Source organism: Liolophura sinensis, chromosome 10 (assembly GCF_032854445.1).
Source record: "Liolophura sinensis isolate JHLJ2023 chromosome 10, CUHK_Ljap_v2, whole genome shotgun sequence".
Taxonomy (NCBI): domain Eukaryota; kingdom Metazoa; phylum Mollusca; class Polyplacophora; order Chitonida; family Chitonidae; genus Liolophura; species Liolophura sinensis.
The window spans coordinates 3,107,025-3,131,718 of NC_088304.1; the positions used below are offsets into that span (position 1 = coordinate 3,107,025).

The window sequence follows — 24,694 nt, forward strand, 5'->3', positions numbered from 1 at the left end:
GCGTGAGGGACGTTCAATTTTCCGCGGGAAGTGATAATATAATTTGCTGGTGTCAGGAAAATCGCGTAAGTATTTGATTGTTACACAGCGGCAGCTGGCTGATGGATATACCACGGTCTGCAAAAGAACACTGGTAGCCTTCAATTAAGAATCGGCAGTTGTGAAGACTAGGGTGACCTATCAGTCAGTCAGCTCCTTCTCAAATGTTCATTGTGAGAAGCTGCTTCTTCAGTGAACTAACGTCACTTTACCACGTGACACCACCCTCGATGGAAGTTGAACGAGCGGAAAGACATTAACATAGTGGAGTTGTAATGTTTGCAGTTATGTTTTTCTTTATGATGACTTTACAATTCTCCACCCTCACAAGAGTAAAGCAAAAGAACAGATGTAGATGCCGTTCACGGTCAGCTAGTTGAATTAAATAAAACGTTCGGAAAGAGTAAAGAAATGGGTGCTGTGAAATCGTAGTGTGACATCAGTTCATTGAAGAATCTAATTTTCACAATTAACATCTGAGATTTATTTATGTGATTAGTGTTCTACGCCGTACTCAAGAATATTTCACTTATACGACGGCAACCAGCATTATGGTGGGAGGAAACCGGGCAGAACCTAGGGGAAACCCACGAGTCGACCATCTGCAGGTTGGTGGCAGACTTTCCCATGTATGGCTGGAAAGAAAACCAGCATGAGCTGGACTTGAACTCACAGTGACCACGTTGGTGAGAAGCTCCTGGGTCATTACGCTGCGCTATTTAACATCTGAGATGTTTGTCATAGCCAAACACTAGCAGCACAAGACATCGTACCTGATTGCTTACTTTTCCAGTTAAATTATATTTTCAACAATTCTGGGGAATTTTAGGTGGTTTTTTGGTAATGTGGTAAAGGGTATGATGTCATTTCATTTAAGAATCTGCTTTTCACAATGAACATCAAACAGTTTAATGACCATCAATGACAGCAACATGAAATTAACAATTCCTAGTTTCTGATACTTAGCTGTCTTAACTAAAAAACCCTAGCAGGTAGTTCTGAAAGGTGGCAAGCGGACTATAAAGTTGACTGAATTCCTCCAGTGAACAGAAGCAAAGGTCAACTTGAAATATCGAGTTTAGAGAGCAGTATTTTTTTTTTTTAAGAATCCATGGTTCAATTAATGATCAGGAAGTCTAAACAAGTCTTTGCTTCTTGTCAAAATCCTTTTGTACAGTCATTAAATCATGTAAATGCCAGAAATTGTGGAATATACACTTCATTTAATGTAATTACAATAGCACATCTAGTTCTCCTGCTTGTCCGAGTGTAGGGCCATTGTCTCAGTCAGATGAAATGGCTTTGTCAGGTTTCCAGGTTGCAATCCAGCCTGTCTGTGTCCACCTTTGGTTTCCTTGTGCGAACCTGCTCCCACCTTTTTCCTCCTGTGAACCTGCTCCCACCTCTGGTTTCCTCCTGTGAACTTGCTCCTACCCTTGGTTTCCTCCTGTGAATCTGCTCCCACCTCTGATTTCCTTGTGTGAAATCTACTTCCATTTAAAATGTTAACTTTCTTTTATTTACTGTATTTCACCTAAAGATTGGTTGGTAAAAATGCTCATTTAACAAAAGCACATGGAGGCCTAAGAACGATAGTTTTGTAGCCAACACTTAAGTTTCTCTGATAAGAAGTTAATTAAACTGTACAAAAACCTAGAAGTGACCCTAGAAAGTGGATGAATCAGTCGGAATCAAGTGAAATATGTCACTTAAAAAGTAATAAAATTGAGATGAAATACAGTATTTATTTGATTGGGTGTTGACATTGTACTCAAGAATATTACACTTATAATACAATGATGGCCAGCATTATGGTGGCAGGAAAGAGTAATTATCTCCGGAAGAAACCCACAACCATCCTCATGTTGCTGGCAATATGATTGCTATTTATTCCTTGTAGATACCTGTGCATATTGCTTATTGGCTTGACAGCTGCAAGAATCAGTAGTGAGGTTGAGATATGAACAGCTCTGAATGTGTATCACATTGTTAAGAACCACCAGAGACAGAGTGATAGATTTCTGTGTGTTTGTGTCTTGTACAGGTTCTCCATTACAACATGTCTTCTGATGAACTGACAGAGAAAGAGCTCCTGAAGCTGGCGGGAAAATCGTCCTTAAAGGCTATTCAGACTTTGGAGTAAGTACTGACCTGAGTATGACATTAAATTACTGAGCAATTAAATCAAACTGTATGAAAACAGATATACACCTATCATTGGATGTTGAGAATGAGCTCACAGGAAGATGACCACTGAGCTTGAACGATGCTGAAGGCCTGCACGTGGAAGTGCTACATCTGGTATGAGTAGTAAGGTGACATTGATTTTATTTTGTATTTTACCAATGAGGCGATGATCAATGGTCCAAAAAGGAATGAAGATAAAACTGAAAATCATGTATATTTTCTCAACTGTTTGGGACACAACTCTGTGTTCAGTCTTTGAACAAAAAAGACGCTTTGATAGCGAATCAGTGTTGTTGGTAAATGTTCATATCTGCCAAAGAAGATTTTAGTTTTGCTACTGTCAGCCATTTATCAAACTTCAGACTCCTGAAAATGAAACCTGGAGACAAATTGCGTGCTTGCCTTGAAAGTAGCTGAAGATATTAACTCCACGTGACGTTGGGGAGGAAGCTATTCAGCCCGCATGCGCTCACATGCAGTCAATTGCGCTATTCTAATGTGAAAAACAGAACAATGAAAGCCGAAGTAGGTCAAATTATTTGTGAGGACCTATTTGGTACAGACAAAAGAAGCTTGCTATGTGTCATGTTTGATTTCATATGTCTGCTTCCAAAAGTTGCTTTCTTAAATCTGATCAGCCGCAGAGGGTCGTGAAAGTTTTCCGTAAAAGGGCGATAACCTATAACGCAAACAGGTTGCTTCGCAGAACTTTGGACATGGTCACATTGAGTTAATGTAAAATTTTGAATATTTCTTTCAAAAAAAAAAAAAACCAAATTCAATAGATATAACCAGTTATTGAGTTTTTTATTCAGTAGACAGAACGATTACTGACTTGTCCAGCTCACTTATGTGAACTCCCCATATCCATTAAACGACAGCTATAATTGGTGTCGGACTCAGTAGTACTGTAGGCAGTGGATTTCCCATCAGCTCACCATGAACTAACACCCCCTTAAAGTCTGGCTCCTAAGGGCTTTTTCCCCCACCCCTACTATTTTAATTGTTTGGTAAGTGCTTTTTAGTCGTGTATGTTTTGTTGTGTATGACTTGTTCAGATCAGTCACCTGTTGACATCATGGGAAGTTTGTAACTTGAATACTTTGCTCCTCTTAATGCCCTGGATCCGAGTTCCCTGAACAGTCAAGCATTGACTAAAAGATGTAGCGTGCAAACCTTGACAGTGTGGTGATAGGCCGGGATTTGGGTCTGTGGTCATTAGCTCATAGACCACTGTTGTTATAGTCTTTCAGGGCAGGATTTGCACAGCATTGATGTGGAACTCTTCAACAAGCTGACCTCTCTGACTGAACTTGACCTCAGCAACAACCAGCTCACAGACCTACCAAGGGAGCTAACTCTTCCCAAGCTGACTTCTCTGGACCTCGCAGAAAACGAGCTGAGTTCTGTGGATTTTGTCACACAGTTTCCTCGTTTAAAGTCGCTTTATCTGAAGAACAACAAACAGTTAAAGGTAAGAGTCCTGTCCAATAATGTAAATGCAGATGATAACATAGGAGTCAGTATGTGGGAAGATCTGGCAGCAATCTGAGGATGGTAATGGGTTTCACCAGGTTTCCTCCCACAATAATGTAAATGAAGATGATAACATAGGAGTCAGTATGTGGGAAGATCTGGCAGCAATCTGAGGATGGTAATGGGTTTCACCAGGTTTCCTCCCACAATAATGTAAATGAAGATGATAACATAGGAGTCAGTATGTGGGAAGATCTGGCAGCAATCTGAGGATGGTAATGGGTTTCACCAGGTTTCCTCCCACAATAATGTAAATGAAGATGATAACATAGGAGTCAGTATGTGGGAAGATCTGGCAGCAATCTGAGGATGGTAATGGGTTTCACCAGGTTTCCTCCCACAAAAATGTAAATGCAGATGATAACATAGGAGTCAGTACATGGGAAGATCTTGCAGCAATCTGAGGATGGTAATGGGTTTCACTGGGTTTCCTCCCACAATAATGTAAATGCAGATGATAACATAGGAGTCAAAATCAATAGTTCCTCTCTGGCAGTACATGGGAAAATCTGCCAGCAATCTGAGGATGGTCGTGGGTTTCGCCCTCGCTCTGCCCGGTTCCCTCTTCCCAAAGTGCTGGCCACAATCATGTAAGGGAAATATTCTTGAGTACGGCGTAAGACACCAATCAAATAAATAAATAGATCAAAATTAATAGTCCCACAGGAGCTTTTTTCTACTTGTAGTCTGATCTGGTCACTCAACACATGCCGTAAGACTAAATGTCTTCTGAATGTTCTGATCACAGATGAAAAATACGTAGAAAATAGAAGGGCTATTAAGAAACATAAAATATGTCTAAAAATGAAAATTTTATTCTCATTTTTTACCATATCTTTCTGTACTTTTCTTAAAACCATTTTCTTTGTATTAGGGTGCCTTTTCACGTATCCTTTAGCGTTTATGTTGTTTTTCAGTCAGCAGATTTGTACATCGCGGCCTATGTCTGTCCGTCTCTGGTCACTGGAGATCTTGTCTCCAGAAGCGTGGTGTCACTGCAGAATGTTGTGGAGTCCATCAGTGAAAATTTGAAATTTAAGGTTTGAAAAGAAGCCTTTTTCTGTAGGAATTAATGAGAAATGCTCGGTATTAAAATCTTGTTGAACCATCTTAGAAAATGTATAATTATTTTCTTTGTGTGAATGTTCATAAAACTACAAGGGTACTCAATATGCTTCAAGAAGCCCAGCTGGTCTGTTCATTTGCAGATTTTACTTGCTCAGATGATGTTTACTGGCAGAACATGCAGAGTAATCCTCTCAGCCTGTTGTTACTTGCTGCAAATCAATCTTTTCAACTTCTGAAGCACTTTCTTCATTGGAATTTATGCGTATAATTATTGTAAAATTTACACTATAAATGATTTCTTTGTCACTGAAAATAGAAGCTTTATAAAAGTGTGCTAATTGTTTCTTGTTGCAGCATAATTTTCTCAGAATGTTTCAAAAAACAGGTGACAAGTTTTTGAAAAGATTGTAGAATTAGTGTAATTAGTTTTACTCTTGTGTAAACTTAGATGATCAAAAAGAATGTTTTGTTTCAGGTGCTGGGGGTGTGGGATGCCGTGTTCAAGGAGAGAGTCATAGGGAAGGCCTTTACAGATGAAGAGAAAGTTGAACTTTTGCACGAATTTAGAAAGGTTCTCCTCAAACAGAATTTCTGTGATGACAATACACTTTTTAAATTTTATAAATTTCTGGTAAGAAAAGTTCACTGTCATTAGCTAAGTCATTTACTTTACCACCTTTTAATTCAAGAGTTGAAATTTTTTGATCCGTAACACAAGTATGAAAGTTCTTGAGTTATTTGCCTGTAGCCATTGGTTTATTCTGTGCACTCAAGATTCCTCTACCCATATTAGGGCTGGAAAGGTAAAACAATCATTCTCTCTGGTGACATCCAGAAAAATTCCGTCTGAAAGTTGTGGATAGTCGTGCGTCTCTCCCAAGGCTCTGCCCGGTTTCCTCCCACCAGAATATTGGTTGCTGTCATATAAGAGAAATATTTATCTGTACCATGTAAAACACTAATGAAGTGAATAAATAAATAAGACAAACGTGAGTACAGTTATACACACACACCAGTACAATAACTCAGTAAAGGGACTCTGTGGCTCTCACTGACTCAGCGGTGTGATGGATTATTCGGCTGCAGCTTTAAGCGGCAATTTTTGCCAGGTACATGCTGAAGGTCAGTGGTTTATTCTGGACATTCTTGTTACCTGCATCCATAAACCTGACTTCCTTCATATAAGTGAAAACTCCCAGGGCATAGCACCAATCAATCAATCAAGCAAGGTTATTATGTGATAAGTTCTCTCAGGTGTCTTTCATTGCATGGTGGTTTCCTTTAGTTTAGCCTCTGCTTGGTTTCCTCCAGCCTCTGCTTGATTACATTCAGAATCTAACTGGTTTCATCCAGATTTTGCTTGGATTTGAGGCTGGATTTCACCTGGGCTTGGTTTCCTCCAGCCTCTGCTTGATTACATTCAAAATCTACCTGGTTTCATCCAGACTGTACTTGGATTTGAGCCTGGATTTCACCTGAGTGCTTGGTTTCCTCCAGACTCAGCTTGGTTTCCTCCTGACTTCACTTAATTTCGTTCAGACAGCTGGGTTTCTTTCAGACTCGGCTTAGTTTCCTCCAGACTCATTGTTGTTTTTTTCAGGCTCAGCTTGGTTTCCTCCAAAAAACTTTTTTTTTTTTGCCTGTATTTTTCAGCTGAAATCCATGGCTCAGGAGGTGATCGGGAAAATTGGGGACGCAAACAGTAATGTTCAAGTACCAAAACGAGTGCGGAAACGAAAATTGGAGGCAATTCCAGAAGACAATATCCTGTCAGTTCCTGCTAAAGTTTCCAGAAATAAGAAGGAGAAAGATAACAAACAGAAGAAAATGTCAACAAAAAGGAAAGACAAAGGTTTCACAGTCATCAAACCAAAGTCCAAGCCCATTCCAAGAGATTCATTTACACTGGTGTGTGATATCTGGAAATATTCTTGAGAATGGCGTAAAATACCATATTGGAGGTAGTGGAAGGGAAACATTTTTGTCTTGTTCGAGGTTTTGCGTGAACTGTCAAGAAAATGTGTCAAGATAGGATTTGTGTTGTCTAGGTGTTATTTAAGATTAGTAATGTGTTATTTCTGGGGAATTTCTGCTGCTGTTATTGATCAGGTAAAAAGAAGCCATGTAAGGTGTGACAATGGTAAATGACCTTAAGTTTCGCACGTGAGTTACTGTCACATGCTCTGAGTTGGTGTCAAGATGACAGAAGACAATGATTAGCCCACCCCCGCCCGTTCCATTACCCTGCACGGCACTTGACAGCTCTGGCTGCTAATCCTCGCTGTATGTGGTCAAGTCACTGACAGTGAGGTGTGCAGGTCTCCCGACTGTAAATATACACATGAATGATACTGAAGAAAGTATTAGAACAGGTGATGTCTATTACAAACTTTTAAATTCCGAACACTGTTTGAAAGCATGACCATGCCAAACAAGGAATGTACATGCACAATGTACGCTGCAGGCATACCGATTATTTGAACTAGACCTACGTGGAAGTCACCTCACACCATTATCTGGTGAACGGGTGTCTGCTGAGAGCCCTCATCATGCAACCAATATGTGTACAAATGTATTTCAGCTAAAAACGAATTTCACTGAGAAATATATCATCCATGTGTCCATGTAGCCATGTAATTCCAGTTTAGTATGTCAGTATACACGCACATTTTGTTGGTGTTACAATTGGAACTGTCCTCCTATTGCAGAAGGTTTACCTTCCCTGCGTTTTGAAATCGAATACACCCCATTAACACAGAAAACACCGTGTCAGAAAACTACCAAATTAACCTGGGCCCCTTTTCGGTAGCACTGTGTGTGAGTCCGGCATATCGGGAGTCAGACAGGATATGTGTATGTTGTTGAGATGTTAGACATTTGCACAACACTGACTGGCCATATATCAAAATAAAGTGCATGTTTTATTATTACCAGTATGTAGATATGCTCAGGTGTCGCCTTTCTTCGGCCAAAATCACGCAATCAACAAGTATAATAGACATGTGGATATTTGGAGCCCTGTGATTGTTGCCAAGTTGTCGCTTTAAACGCAGTTTGAGTGATCATCTGCTGGTAACTGGCAAGTAAGGATTAGTCTGGTACTAAGTTCTATTATAGCTTTAACATAAAAAGCTCTGCATGCATATTGACGGATATCTGACATGCCACTCCACATGTGCAAAGGTACTGGGTGGTCATGCTTACATTCATCAATCTCCAGAGAGTTTTCTCCCAAATTCCACTTTCGTCATAAAATGGTGATCATAAAACAATCAAGGTGCACCTTTTGTGAAGTAAACCTGTATGTACTAAATTCATTATGATTAAAACTGAGGAAAACATGAACTGTTGGTTGCAGGAGCATAGACTGACTGCTCAGTGAAGTGTGAGCTTGATCATTACATTCGGGGACTGTCCATGTAATCCCCTGACCAAAGCCGATGCTCTCGTGCGGCCACCAGTCAGTAAGAACCACAGTCAACGCAGGGAATCCTGGGATACACTTTCCAAGTCCCAGTGCGAAACTTTAGGTCATTTACCGTAAATGTGTACGACTTAATCAGCAATGATGCCAAGGCATTTTGTCAAAAATATAATCATGCTGATTTTTTCCATGCTCCTTGAAGGTGTTGTCAATTTGGTATGAGCTGTAGTCAGCTCTCTCATGGATCTGTTTATTTTCCTCAAGCTTTAGTTGGTTTCCTTCATGCTCTTGTCTGTTTCTTCTAAGCCTTGGTCATTTTCCCTTCAAGTTCTGAACTGTTTCCTCTAAGCTCAGGTCGTTTACCTCCACTCCGAGAATTCAGGTTTCATATTTCATCACAGTCACGATGAAGCCTTGTGTTAATAAGTCTGGCCCAGAACATCCATAAATACCTGTATACATAAGTCACTGAATTGTTTTGTAGCCGGCAGTCCCAGATTTCAGCCCTCTCCATTTTGTGCGCTGTCACTCGTACAACAACAACGCTAATGATCAGGAGACAAAAGTGTGGCAGTGTGCTTTTGAGCCTGACACCAAAAATCCAGGTTTGTCTGATTGAACTTTTACGCCCTTTTTCTCATCGATTTTATTGCCTGTTCTGTTCTGTTTTTTTTTTTTTTTTTTGTCCTTTTCCTCTCAGGTTTTAAGAACAACAAGTTGAGGTGCTGACCACGTTCATTCAAGTGCCTCTGGTTTATCTTAAGGAATCTTAAGAAAGAAGATGTTTTTTCAGCCATTTTAAATATATCAGAAGTGTAGTATCTGAGTCTGTGTGTGAATGATTAGCTTTTTGTTTGCAGGAAAACAGACTGACACAGTGGGCACATGTGGAGGGCTGATTGTTTGTTTACTGGACTGTAAAACTGGCAAAGTGATGAGGCGCTACAAAGATGACTGTGATGATGAGGTAGGCAATGTTACAAAGTGATGAGGCACACCACGGTGATTGTGATGATAAGGTAGACAACGTTATGCAGTGATAAGGCAATATACAGATGAGTGATGATGAGATAGGCACTGTTACAGAGTGATGAGATGTTATATAAAAGAGTGATAATGAGGTAGGAAATGTTTCAAAGTGATGAGATGTTATATAGAAGAGTGATGATGAGATAGGCACTGTTACAAAGTGATGAGATGTTATATAGAAGAGTGATGATGAGATAGGCACTGTTACAAAGTGATGAGATGTTATATAGAAGAGTGATGGTGAGGTAGGCAATGTTACAAAGTGATGAGATGTTATATAGAAGAGTGATGATGAGGTAGGAAATGGTTCAAAGTGATGAGATGTTATATAGAAGAGTGATGATGAGATAGGCACTGTTACAAAGTGATGAGATGTTATATAGAAGAGTGATGATGAGATAGGCACTGTTACAAAGTGATGAGATGTTATATAGAAGAGTGATGATGAGATAGGTACTGTTACAAAGTGATGAGATGTTATATAGAAGAGTGATGGTGAGGTAGGCACTGTTACAAAGTGATGAGATGTTATATAGAAGAGTGATGATGAGATAGGCAATGTTATAAAGGGATGAGATGTTATATAGAAGAGTGATGGTGAGGTAAGCAATGTTACAAAGTGATGAGATGTTATATAGAAGAGTGATGATGAGATAGGCAATGTTACAAAGTGCTGAGATGTTATATAGAAGAGTGATGGTGAAGTAGGCAATGTTACAAAGTGATGAGATGTTATATAGAAGAGTGATGATGAGGTAGGCAATGTTACAAAGTGATGAGATGTTATATAGAAGAGTGATGATGAAGTAGGCAATGTTACAAAGTGATAAGACTTGTGATTGTGTTTTAAAACAGAGGTAAAGATCATGGTAATACAGAATTTGGGTTCATCCTTTGTGACAGTTGTGTCAGGAAGTTTTTACAGACAGATAGTTTTATAGTTGATTGCTCTCCCAGATAGACATTTTTGCAGTTTTGTGAAGCAATGAAAATTGCCTTTCAGCATAGTTTCATATTTATTAAATATATATTTTCTTTGTAGACCATAGATTTCATCTATAGTTGCTGTACATTTATGAAGTTCTGCAGAAGAAAGTTTGTGTCAGGGGGTATACATGTATAGTGGAGTGTGGAAAACTAAGACCAGATATCTGTTAAGTGTCTCATATTTTTTTTAAAATATTTTTTGTCTGAAAATGAAGAATATTAATATGGGCCAGTCCATCTTATAACTGCTGGAGATATTATCTGATTTTATTAAAATGCCTTCATGGCGCGTTAAAGTAAGTTGAATTGCAGCTTAAACTGTTTCACTGAGTTTAGTCCACCTGCTGTTCTCCACACAGTCCTTCTACTGCCTGGCCTGGACGATGGTTACTATGGAAACCAAGGATGCCACCTTCCCAACAACTTTATTGGCAGTTGCAGGTATGGCATGCAGTGGTGGTTTTATATTTGGGCATAATCGCATTGACCTAAATGACTTGTCATCAAGATGTGACAACAAACCTGTCAAGCAGAAAGAAGAAAAACTGGTGTTTGACATGGTAATATTATTATATGCAAGTATCTCCTTGATTAGTAAATAAGTAAATAAGTACAGAAGGTAAGCTGATTGGAAAACAACCCCTAATAACATGTGAATTGATAAATATTAGCCAGATATTCTGTTTCTGCTGAATCTAGTCCCCGACTTTGTGTTCAGATAGTCATCTTGTTCTCTGGTACTACTGCTTGTGAAAAATATGGTAAATTGTCACATTATTCAGGGATGCGAATTTTCGGCGAATTTGTGGATTTCCAACTTTTGCCAGCGAAAAAATATGACTCTTGGACTTGGTTTAAATTTGTAATAAAAATTTTTGTAGGATGTTACTTTTTTAACTGCCTGCAAAACAGCCTGAGTAGACAGAAGGGGGCAAAGGCCTTGATCCAGTAACGTTTTACTACCTCCTTCCACGTAAGGCTTCTTTACCTGGATAGAGGGATATGTATATCCCTCTATATCACCAGTAACAAGACTCTATTGTGGGCGTTACTGAGTAGCCTTGAAATGATGGTGAAAGCTTTTACAGCTATAATTTATGTACTTTGGCATATATGCTTTGCAGCAACTTGCTACGGTAGCTACACATGCACATCCGAATGGCAAATTTTCTCAACAAGAAAGGCGAAAAACCATGCTCGTTTGAGAGATAAAGAGGCAGGGATTAAAAATTGCTTCAAGTGGGCTTTGCTGGAAAAGACAGCATCGCTCACTATAGGACTTTGCTGGAAAAGACTGCATCGCTCACTATTGGGCTTTGCTGGAAAAGCGCTGGAAGTGGACATGAGAAAAGTTGATGTGCCTGGTAAAGTCACGTGCACTGTCTGTTCTGATCTTATCTGATCAATTACGGGAGCAGGGGAGCAAGGACTATCGTGGAAGACATGCACACACGAAAACACATAAGTTAATGGACCAAATGCAAGTTGTTTTGTTGGCAATGCTTTTTGGTTTGTCTTTGGTTGGTTTTTTATCTTACTTCTCAAACATTGGGTGAACTAAATAATGTGTTGCAACAACGACATCATCAAAGTAAGTTATTTCAAAATGGATACTGCATTGAACTTTTTTTTTTAGATAAAATTTTTATAATCTGTTTTTCAGAATGAAATTTCACTGGCTTTCTTCACACAATGCACCAAAGTGAACAACAAGATATTCCCTCTGAAATGCTGTTTCAGCGCATCCTACCATAATCAAAACGACCAGCGTGAGCGGTGCTCGTTCCAGTGGGAATATAAAATATTTTCAGACTTTTTTTCCATTCACCATTCTCATGCCTAATTATTGCTGCCATTTCAGGAGAAGGGGAGGTAATCAAGCTGATGCACCCCAGCCAGCTGGTTGTCTACGCAGCTCTGAAAGGACACAACAAAGCCATACAGAGCCTTCTGTTTCATCCTGAGAAACCTACTCATCTCTTCTGTAAGTCATTTAGTCTCTAGCTCTGTAAGTCATTTAGTCTCTGATTGTGTAAGTCATTTAGTCTCTAGCTCTGTAAGTCATTTAGTCTCTGATTGTGTAAGTCATTTAGTCTCTAGCTCTGTAAGTCATTTAGTCTCTGATTGTGTAAGTCATTTAGTCTCTGATTGTGTAAGTCATTTGGTCTCTGATTCTGTAAGTCATTTAGTCTCTGATTGTGTAAGTCATTTAGTCTCTGATTGTGTAAGTCATTTAGTCTCTGATTGTGTAAGTCATTTAGTCTCTGGCTCTGTAAGTCATTTAGTCTCTGGCTCTGTAAGTCATTTAGTCTCTGATTGTGTAAGTCATTTAGTCTCTAGCTCTGTAAGTCATTTAGTCTCTGATTGTGTAAGTCATTTAGTCTCTGGCTCTGTAAGGCATTCAGTCTCTGGCTCTGTAAGTCATTTAGTCTCTGATTGTGTAAGTCATTTAGTCTCTGATTGTGTAAGTCATTTAGTCTCTAGCTCTGTAAGTCATTTAGTCTCTGATTGTGTAAGTCATTTAGTCTCTAGCTCTGTAAGTCATTTAGTCTCTGATTGTGTAAGTCATTTAGTCTCTAGCTCTGTAAGTCATTTAGTCTCTGATTGTGTAAGTCATTTAGTCTCTGGCTCTAAGTCATTTAGTCTCTGCCTCTGTAAGTCATTTAGTCTCTGGCTCTGTAAGTCATTTAGTCTCTGATTGTGTAAGTCATTTAGTCTCTGATTGTGTAAGTCATTTAGTCTCTAGCTCTGTAAGTCATTTAGTCTCTGGCTCTAAGTCATTTAGTCTCTGCCTCTGTAAGTCATTTAGTCTCTGGCTCTGTAAGTCATTTAGTCTCTGATTGTGTAAGTCATTTAGTCTCTAGCTCTGTAAGTCATTTAGTCTCTGGCTCTAAGTCATTTAGTCTCTGATTGTGTAAGTCATTTGGTCTCTGATTCTGTAAGTCATTTAGTCTCTAGCTCTGTAAGTCATTTAGTCTCTGATTGTGTAAGTCATTTGGTCTCTGATTGTGTAAGTCATTTAGTCTCTGATTGTGTAAGTCATTTGGTCTCTGATTCTGTAGGTCATTTAGTCTCTAGCTCTGTAAGTCATTTAGTCTCTGATTGTGTAAGTCATTTGGTCTCTGATTCTGTAAGTCATTTAGTCTCTAGCTCTGTAAGGCATTTAGTCTCTGATTGTGTAAGTCATTTGGTCTCTGATTCTGTAGGTCATTTAGTCTCTAGCTCTGTAAGGCATTTAGTCTCTGATTGTGTAAGTCATTTGGTCTCTGATTCTGTAGGTCATTTAGTCTCTAGCTCTGTAAGTCATTTAGTCTCTGGCTCTGTAAATCATTTACATGTAGTCTCTCATTCAGACAAGGAATTGTCAAGAATCTTACCAGTGTGTTATTCTCAGGGTTTAGCAGCAGAAACTTTCTGAAAAATATAAAAGCATTTTTTTTACACTTTTGTTTTTTTTATAATATATAATACAAAATAGTTTTTCCTCTGATCCCGTTGGAGCAAGCTTCATAAGTGATTGTTGATTGGTGGACGACCAGACCCCTGGCATGAAGCTGCAGCAGGTCTTGAATCAGAAATATTACCTCATTGGTAATCTTGTCAATTTTGGTATCTTTAGTGATGCAGGACAGCAGCTGTGATCACAGTGGGGCAAACCTGCTAGATTTGGCAATGTCAAGGTCAGATGTACTGAATGCATCAACCTTTCTGCATGTTTTAAAAGTGTTTATTTAAGCATATTCAAAAGGCGTTATTCTGTGTAGACCGATAAAATTATACTTTTCGTGAAGCCCTGAAATTGGCCAATCCATCCAAAGTAGTTTTGTCTCCAAAATCTAATTATAAATATGCATAAATTGCACTGAAAGTTGATCTTTCATATGCAAAAATGTAAAGGAATTCATCGTGTTAAGATACGTTCACCTTAATACATTGACAAATATTGACTTACATATTAGTATTCATATATAATATGACGAATATTTAATGGTTTCAGGTGGCTCTGATGACAATAGGATAACCTTGTGGGATATTGGAGTACCTGACCCTGTGAATTATTCCACAAAATACAGGTAAGATACAGGTAAAATAAGATACAGGTGAAATAAGAAACAGGTAAAGTACAGGTTTCTAAAGAGGCAAGTAGACTTTCTGTGTGTGAATTCTGTAATTCTTCTCATTTTTAGGACAGGAAAGTTGTCTTTCAGTTTTTCAGAGAAGTGAAGATATGTGCATTTTTACGTTGGATGGACTAACATTCTAATAAAAAATAAAACTGAGTACCCTAAATGACTTAAAAATTCAACCACAAAATAGATTATTTGGAGGCAAATAAAATGTCATTAGATATTACTTCTGGTACTAAAATTAAAGTTTTCCCACTAGGATATCATCCTACCTTCCAAACACCTCTCAAAGCACCTCTCTAAAATCATTGAAACTCCAAGAATATGAAAAAATGAGCAAATTAGTCATGGACGAAGTTTTAGGTTGTGTAGGGTATTCATGTCCTAATTACATGCGTAATGACTGAAATGAGCTGATTAGGTGTCATGAAATTTAGGTACAATTATGGTAATGATGTATAATAAGATATTTACTTTACTGTATTCTTAGGCTACTAGCCTTTGTATTCCGTCATGGAAGGCAGAGTTTATTTTTGAAAAGACTATGCACATTTACAAAAGGACAAGATAGAAGAGGAAGATAAATGCTTATGTTAATGGAACTTGAGTGAGTGAGTTAGTGCTTGGGGTTTAATGTCATACTTACCAATTTTTCAGTCATATGACGACAAAGGAAACCTTAGAGTGCATGTAATGTGCCTCCTTGTTGCAGGACGGATTTCCATCGCTCTTTTATCTAGTACTGCTTCACTGAGACGCCTTACTGAAGGCAAGTAAGCTGCACCGCCCAAGCCATTTTATACTGATACGGGTCAGTCCGTTGTTGCACTATCATGCTGAACTACAAGCGAGGAAGTTGCAACTTCCTCTTTTAAGGTCTTAGGTGTGACTCAATCCAGGATTGATCCTGGATCTACGGTTCCGGAATTAATGGAACTCGATGGGAAAAATTTTGATCCTGGGGTAGAAGATTTATGTTCCCTGTTTGTTCAACTTTCTTTGCAAGCTCAAGTGCAATTTATCTTCATTAATTTTTAGATAATTAATATTTTGGTGGCTTTGCCAACATCTGGACTTCCCAGGAAATATAGTTTTTTCAGTCCAGTTAGTGAAATGCCCTCAAAATGTGCTTCAAACAACACCAGGTGAACTGGCTAGAAGGTTGACGAAATAGGCTAAGTTTGTGTACCTTAATTCCTCAACCTTTTTGCATGTTATAGAGCAGCATTCAGTACAAGTTATACGTGGTTTTAATTTGATTTTGGAGACGAAACTGCATTGGTTAGATTCGCCAATTTCAGGACTTGACAGAAAGTATAATTTATCACTCCACACAGAATAGTGCTCTCAGAATTTGCTTGAATAAACACGTAGTATATGTAGTTGAATTGTTGTACTTATAAATATCTCTGTTTATATCCTGTCTGGTAATCCGTCTCCCTCCAGTCAGCTTCTGCGTCTGCAGTGCCCAGGCACTGGAGTTCTGAACATGGTGTACAGCTCCCGTCTCAACTGGCTTGTGGTCGGCTGTGAGGACGGATGTTACGGATGGAATCTCAGCAGTTACAAAAACACAAAACGGTATGTGCTTTTCAAGAAACACATTTTTGGTATTAAGATCTCAAACGTCTCCACAAAGCCATCCTTGAAAAATTCATCATTGGGTGTAACCTGACGGATCAGAAAAAGTTGAAGGATTAGTGTCCCGATTGTGCTACTGATTCTAATTATAAAGATTATAACCTGTTTAAACTGTTACTCTGAGGGCCTCTGAGCAATGTAATAATGGCTTTAAATCCACCAAAAACAATAGATTTACAGCCCTAGCTGACCTCCAGCCAGCCACCCAGTACTGCTCAGCGGGTGACATCATAGATGGCTAAACCAAGCCTAGCTGGCCTAAATAACCTGGGGATTCGCGTTAACACGATGTCATTTTCGAGATGGATTCTGTATACACAGAGGCAAATATACTACATTATCAATTTGAACTTAAAGTGGACGACATTAAAGTTTCGATTTGTGACATTCACATCTGTGGGCAGACTACAGATTCCGTGTTTTCAGACGTTGAATTTGATCTTTGTCCAGGCATTTCCAACCACACTGACAATAAGGATTGGTAAACTATAGCCTTACCCTGTGTTACACATTTCACGTTTATCTTAAGATTTAATATTTATTTACTATTCTCTCCCACTCGCTCACAATAAATATCATTCTATTTCCCAAGGAATTCTAAATTCCTACCTAGGGCCTACATGCGATGACAACTACCGGTGTACATGTTGTTGTCGTCGGCATTCTGAATAGCCTGTGCCCATAGGGGCCTATAGTAGTGTACAATATAAATACACGCGCGATGTGGACATCAGCGTTAGTGTACAGAGATTTACTATCTATCATAGGGGCCTATGTAGTCGTGTACAATATAAATACACGCACGATGTGGACATCAGCGCTAGTGTACAGAGATTTACTATCTATCATAGGGGCCTATAGTAGTGTACAATATAAATACACGCGCGATGTGGACGTCAGTGTTAGTGTACAGAGATTTACTATCTATCATGGGGCCTATAGTAGTGTACAATATAAATACACGTATGATGTGGACATCAGCGTTAGTGTACAGAGATTTACTATCTATCATAGGGGCCTATGTAGTCGTGTACAATATAAATACACACTCCATGTGGACATCAGTGTTAGTGTGCAGAGATTTACTATCTATCATGGGGGCCTATAGTAGTGTACAATATAAATACATGTGTGATGTGGACATCAGTGTTAGTGTACAGAGATTTACTATCTATCAAAGGGGCCTCTAGTCATGTACAATATAAATACACACTCCATGTGGACATCAGTGTTAGTGTACAGAGATTTACTATCTATCGTAGGGGCCTATAGTCATGTACAATATAAATACACGCACGATGTGGACATCATTGTTAGTGTACAGAGATTTACTATCTATCGTAGGGGCCTATAGTCGTGTACAATATAAATACACGCACGATGTGGACATCAGTGTTAGTGTACAGAGATCTACTATCTATCGTATGTACTTTTTTCCGGTATTTTTTACACCCAATTTAACAATGTGTACATCAGTAGGTAATTATGAATAAATAGTTAATCTGGACACTAATCCTTCAAAAAATTTTGAAGAAATTATCATTGTGAGAAAATAAAAAAAAAAATTCTGCCTTAATCCCAGTAAAGACCTAGTAGTGGCCAATTGTGGAGGTTCATTCAGGTGATGTATAAGGAACATATTAATAATGCTTCAGTTTAATGACCCGTACGTGGGGAAGGTCTGGCAGCAACCTATGGATGGTCGTGGGTTTCCCCCAGGCTCTGCCTGGTTTCCTCTCACCATAATGCTGGCCGCCGTTGCATAAGTGAAATATTCTTGAGTACGGCGTAAAACACCAATCAAATATATAAATAAATAGATCAGTTTAATAACAATTTGTTTTCATCACTTAACTATTTTGCCCTAAAAATTCTTCCTCCTATTATAGTGTGTTTTAGTGGCAAAGAAATGCCATGAAATATTACATTTGGTTTTTTAACATTTCCAGTAGAATGTCATCCAACCTACCAGACTAACTTTTCTCAGATTGATAGAACTCCCACAATCAGACAAAAATGAGCACATTTTGATGAAATTTTAAGTAAAATACAGTAGTCATAATTGGAACAATTGTCCTAGGTGCTGATGTCTGACTGTTTGTCTGCCTGGTTTCTGTTTATTGTAAACACATCTGTCTTTTCTTCCCACAGTGAGCCTACTCTACAGTTCTGCCTACCTGACAGCGATAACAGAAACAGTCAGGTTGATGGATTAACCATGCTGCCTAATGACATTATAGGTGGGTGACTTTCAGTGATTATCTGACTGTCCGTAAGCAAAAATTATTAAGTACAGATTCTTGTACGTTTGTAAGATTTGGTGAACATTGTTACCTTGGCTTATAAAGGAAGAGTGAAGTTTGACCTACTTTCTAGGGTCAGAGGTCATTTAGGGCTCTTCAGCTATAGTAAACGCTCACTGAAACGTATGGGCAAGAATTATTGTTTATTTAATCAGTACCTACTGATGTGGAGAAATTCTATTTTGGCATGACGCCAAAGTTTGATCGACCTTGCGAAGTCCACATCAGCTCGAATTTATTCAGTAGTCTATTTATTATACATCAAACAATTTGAGTAGGGAATAAACTTCACTCGCTGAAAATGAAAATTAAGTTTAAGATAGTCAAATTTGTACTAATTTTTTAATGAATGGTGCAAGAATATGTACAGGGAGCAGTATGATGGAGTGACCTGTTGGTGATGTCCCGATGTTAACGTCCAGTTTGTAACGTCCCGTTGTTAACGTCCTGTTTGTAACGTCCCGTTGTTGACGTCCTGTTTGTAACGTCCCGTTGTTAACGTCCTGTTTGTAACGTCCCGTTGTTGACGTCCTGTTTGTAACGTCCCGATGTTAACGTCCAGTTTGTAACGTCCAGTTGTTGACGTCCTGTTTGTAACGTCCCGTTGTTGACGTCCTGTTTGTAACGTCCCGTTGTTGACGTCCTGTTTGTAACGTCCCGTTGTTAACGTCCTGTTTGTAACGTCCCGTTGTTAACGTCCTGTTTGTAACGTCCCGTTGTTAACGTCCTGTTTGTAACGTCCCGTTGTTAATGCTGACATGCAGCATAAACGTTGATAATGGTGATGTGAATTATAAAAGATATGCAGCACAATTGCCACAACGTTGATAGATACGCAGATGTGGAAGGTGTTTAATAATGATTAGGTGGTTAACACTGCTACATGTTGAACTGAAGAATTTCTAAAAAAAAATTTCAAGCATTTAGTTGACTCATTAGAAATGATTTGACAGCATTGTGAATAGATCTTAATTTCAATACATCCATAGCAACCAAATGTGTTGGTCAGTCTGTGATCTGCTTGTGGCGTTTGGAGGATTATGTGACAGACAAGCCAGGGAAGAGTCCAATCAGAGCTGTGGATCCACTATGTGGACTGAGATACCCTCTAACCGAAACTGCTTACATCAACATATCAGCAGCACAAGGTAAGTCCACAGTTCGAGGATCATGTTTTGTGGATTGGGGGAACATCGGGCAGATAGGCCTGGGAAGAGTTCAGTGTCTGGCTGTAGATCTGCTGTGTAGAATCAGGTACCCTCTAACCAAAACTGCTTACATCAACATATCAGCTACACAAGGTAAGGTCACTGTCTGGGATTATATTTTGGAGATTGGAGGATCATTTGACGAACAAGCCAGGGAGGATTTCATTCAGAGCTGTATATCCAGTATGGACTGAGATACTCTCTAACCAAAACTACTTCATATATGTGTTATGAGTGCATGTACACCAATAATTGTGACGTAATAAAGGAAAGAACAAAGGAGTTCACAACTTCGGACTGTCTTGTTACAAGTAGGAAGGAGTTTTAGTGGTTCCCTGTTATGTTTGCGATATGGAGGACCGTGTGATTAATGGAGGACCGTGTGATTAATGGAGGACCGTGTGATTAATGGAGGACCGTGTGATTAATGCAGGACCGTGTGATTAATGCAGGACCGTGTGATTAATGGAGGACCGTGTGATTAATGGAGGACCGTGTGATTAATGCAGGACCGTGTGATTAATGGAGGACCGTGTGATTAATGGAGGACTGTGTGATTAATGCAGGACCGTGTGATTAATGGAGGACCGTGTGATTAATGGAGGACCGTGTGATTAATGCAGGACCGTGTGATTAATGGAGGACTGTGATTAATGCAGGACCGTGTGATTAATGCAGGACCGTGTGATTAATGGCGGACCGTGTGATTAATGGAGGACCGTGTGATTAATGCAGGACCGTGTGATTAATGGAGGACCGTGTGATTAATGCAGGACCGTGTGATTAATGCAGGACCGTGTGATTAATGCAGGACCGTGTGATTAATGCAGGACCGTGTGATTAATGCAGGACCGTGTGATTAATGGAGGACCGTGTGATTAATGGAGGACCGTGTGATTAATGCAGGACCGTGTGATTAATGCAGGACCGTGTGATTAATGCAGGACCGTGTGATTAATGCAGGACCGTGTGATTAATGCAGGACCGTGTGATTAATGGAGGACCGTGTGATTAATGGCCCATAGAGTGGATCAACAGCCCTCAGTGGACACTTCCATGAGCTGTTCCTCACATGATCGTCCAAGCTGAAACACACTAGCTTCACAAGGTAAATCTAGAGTTTAGGGATATGATAAGTTGATTAATGGGGACCATCCCAAATGCCTGGCAGTAGCTTGGCACCATATTTGGATGGATCCAACACATTGGATGTCCCACCAACCCTTCCCCTGACAAAGTTACTTTTCATTCCATTCCTGGTGAAAGCAGTTGTGACGAATGACATCACAGAAAGTTTGAATATTTGCAACCAATGTGTCGGTCATCCAGGTGACCTATTTGCAACAGTACTGATTATTATTGGTTAATTGCGTGTTCTTGATAGACAGTTCGGAAAGGTCTATCGACGTCAGACATTCTCTTCCCAGCTCATCATTATGACATCACATAAAAAACGGACCGATGTTAGAATAAAAACCAGTACATTGTAACATTGTGGACATTGCACCACAATCAGTTTTGATGTAACAGGGACAAGAGGTTTGTTTCACACAGGGCTAGCTCTCAGGATTGTGTTCTCATTAGAGACGACTGGCCTTTGACCAATAAGGTTGCGCCTTTGAATCAGATTTGTTCGGCTTCATCTGAAAGGCGAAAGGGTTGTCAGGTATTAGTTGAAAAGGTGACAGTTTCCAGTATTTGTGTAGTACGGAATGTAAGTCCAGTTGGGCCTGAGGTAGTTAGCGTGGGGCAATGACCCAGGAGCCTCTCGCCAATGTGGTTGCTGTGAGTTCAAATCCAACTCATTCCAGCTCGCTCCCCTGCCGTAGGTGGGAGGGCGACCAGAGGATGGTCTTGGGTTTTCCTCGGGCTCTGCCTTGTTTCCTCCCACCATAATGCTGGCCTCGTATGAGTGAAATATTCTTGAGCACGGCGTAAAACACCAATCAAATAAGTAAAATCAAGTAAACAAATAAAAGTCAAATGAAATAAGTGAATAAATAATTTACATCACACAAGATGTAATGTATAATGTTGAATGTATTTTAGGTATTTTGGTTGCGGGAGATGACCATGGCTCAGTGTATATGTATAATTTGCGGGAAATGGCGAAAAAGATGAGTTTCAGAAAAGGTGTGGCGTCGTCTTCAAGGGTGAGTCTGGTTAATTAACATCAATGGCTCAGGCACCCAAAAATTTTTTTTAGTAGAAATGCCCTGGGAATGGTGATCCACCTGTAGAAGTGAAAGCTGTGGTTGAAGCCATTATAAATGCTCATTGAGATACTTGTGCGTGCATGTAGGTTTCAAATAAAAAACAATAAATGCAGTTTGCATATATGTACTATTATAAAAGTATATTTCGTGTGTTGAAAATCAGATTTGTGAACAACCACAAATATATAAAACAAAAAGGGCTACCCTGCTATTGTGAAAGTCCCGTGAGTGGACAATCCTGATTCAGCTGATGTTATTGGCCAATCTTCTTGCCCAAGTTAATGGGAGTTCCTCCCTAACTTCAAATATGTCTCAAGTTTTCTGTTTCCAGAGAGCAGTACCTTAGAAAGGCCAAGCAATCTAAACCCTTTTTCTGCATTTTTAAATGATTACTGTCCACATTTTAGCTTGTGAACAAAAGATTATAACTAACTCAAACAGTATGTAACAGGGAGGGCCTCTGAGAAGTGTAATGATCCACCTAAAACAGATTCAAATTTTCTACCCTAGCCACTCTCCAGTTAACCCCTCAGTGCCTCACCTGTGAAAACGATAGTAACAACTTAGCCTGAATTGAAAATGTTGGCGCAGAAAACAAGGATGATGTTTATAATCTTATCAGATGAATATCACAAACTGGATCAACACTGTCAAATTGTGCATTCTGAAAAGTTGTGTGAGTAGCCATTGTGTCAGTGGCTTATCAGTTCCATTGGATCTGAATACTCAGAAAATTGAAAATTGCGGCAATATGATTTGGGCCAAAGTCAAACATCAGCTGAGAAATGGTGTTATACACATGGCTTTCTTGTATACGTAGGCCTCTTGCTTCAAATTCCTCTTCTCCCACGATAATGGTGGCTGCGGTCGTATGCGTGAAATATTGTTGAATACAGAATAAAACACCAATCAAATAAATAAATAAATATTATTCTATAAACTGACCATGATACTTGTCATACGAACATTCAAACAGCAAACAGGTGCTCTTTTTTTTTAACTAACACAATGATGACATCCTCAAGTTGTGGTATAGTTGCTGATTGTGCTACTTATCACATTTTCTTTTTGACACCATTTCAGGAGTTGCTGTGGCCAGAAGTGTCTACGAGTAAAAACTGTCCAATAACAGATCTGAAAGATGATGTAAGTTTACAACAGTGTTCAGGCATTTGTCTGTCTTACTGTGTTATTTCTTTTAGATGCGGACAGAAAGTAAGGAATCTCTTGATGCACTATAATAAAGATGAATTTTCAAATTCTTATTTTGAATTTTCTGCAAGAGAGTTGTGTTGAATGATTCTGAGATTGATTCTGTCAACAGTTGAATGTAATTTGTTGTAAATAAATATCCAGTGCAATAATTCTGTTTAGTAACTGAATTAGACCCTTGATGATTGATTCATTTGAGGTGTTGGTCTTGACTTGATTGACAGGTGCTTGACCAATGAGGTTGCATGTTCAGATCCATATCTTGTTCTTCTAATTGATGCTGCAAGTCTGAAGATTTGTCAGATGTCTTAGAAACTGTGTTGGTTTATCCCCGACACTCCGATTTATCTCAACTCATAAACCTGCTTCATCAGACAAAAGATTTTTTATAAACATGTTTATATAATTACAGAAAGAAGTTGCATTTCGTGCACATATGGGTATATTTTCTTTGATTACATACCATGATGTGTAAACTTGCATAATTGCATACCATTGTGTACAAACTTGCACAATTGCATACTATTGTGTGCAAACTTGTATAAAGCTGTTTACTGCCTATTTTTCTATCTGGTTTACTCCTGTCTAAAGCAGACTTGTAAATGAAGCGATTTTGCAGGACTAGAACACTTTCACACATTAATAAATAGATATTAAATATCTGACTTGATGTATGTTTTTGCAGGTTGTGGTGAATATGTGCAGTTTGAGGGCAGATGGGCAATTCCTTGTGTCCGGTACAGACAACAACATAGTTTGCATCTGGAGCCGAGACTAAAGGGGAACAACTCTGGAACACTAACTTGTGATATGCTAGAGAAATAACAAATCAGTAGGAAAGAAACTTGTGGGTAGAGCACCATTTCTGCTCTGATAATTGTCGAAGTAGAGTGAGGGCTAAAAGATACCAGTACTGTTTCAATAATGGCATACAGGTGCTGTGAGGAGCAAACGGGAGGAAATCTCACTGTCACACCTAGAGAACCAACCCACTTACAATAATTGTATCGGCTTTGGAGACTAAAGGGGAATAACTCTGCAAGAGAGAACTCTCCTACCTGTATAGTTGATGTGAAAACTAAATGGGGAGAAAGGACAGTCGTGTTAAATAGATCCAGTTCTTTTTCAATATTTGTGTGCACCTGCAGTGAGGACTAATTCTCACTGGGAGAAATGTCCTGCCTGTGCAGATCCATTTTGAGGACTAAAGGGGAATAACTCTGTAGGACTGTCTGGGAGAACCAGTGCTGTAGTTGTGTACAGTGAACTTCATGTCCTTCAAAGCCACAAACAACCCAGTGTTACCGGGCATCCAGCAAACAGCATGATAACAGAAATGGTTATCGTGGCATTTCACCATGACAGTGATGAGGGGAAACTCTGATAGACTTTTTGCCACTTGGCTTATTCTCCTGCCCTCTGAGTAGCATAACTAAATGTTGAATTAAGTAAGCCTATCATCTGTCATTACTTTGAATTCAGAAATGTTTTTTTTTATATATATTTTAATGTACTTGCCCAGTGATGTGGGTTAGTACAAGGGTATTTGAGGCTAGAAGAGTGTTTTTCATTCTGGAGATGCTGAATAATGTGATTATTGAAGCATTTGTTCTGTACAAGAGATTATTTGTGGGTTTTGTTGTTTTTTTTTAAACATCAGTATTTTTAGAATCATCAAATAATTTTAGCATTGGAGTTTTTGTGCCAAATTCTGGCG

General features: G+C 39.1%; 1 protein-coding gene across 1 annotated transcript; it reads left to right on the top strand.

Annotated features, from left to right (window-relative positions):
* Positions 1 to 23,755, top strand: LOC135476801 (leucine-rich repeat and WD repeat-containing protein 1-like). The gene is made up of 17 exons (XM_064756933.1): positions 1 to 65; positions 2,084 to 2,178; positions 3,472 to 3,700; positions 4,680 to 4,802; positions 5,306 to 5,461; positions 6,484 to 6,738; positions 8,739 to 8,859; positions 9,115 to 9,221; positions 10,630 to 10,711; positions 12,132 to 12,254; positions 14,268 to 14,343; positions 15,844 to 15,978; positions 18,190 to 18,278; positions 19,331 to 19,489; positions 21,599 to 21,702; positions 22,849 to 22,911; positions 23,663 to 23,755. Exons 2-17 carry the CDS (start codon positions 2,099 to 2,101, stop codon positions 23,753 to 23,755), a joined length of 1,995 nt encoding a protein of 664 aa, XP_064613003.1. The 5' UTR covers positions 1 to 65; positions 2,084 to 2,098.
* The last annotated feature ends 939 nt before the right edge of the window (positions 23,756 to 24,694 follow it).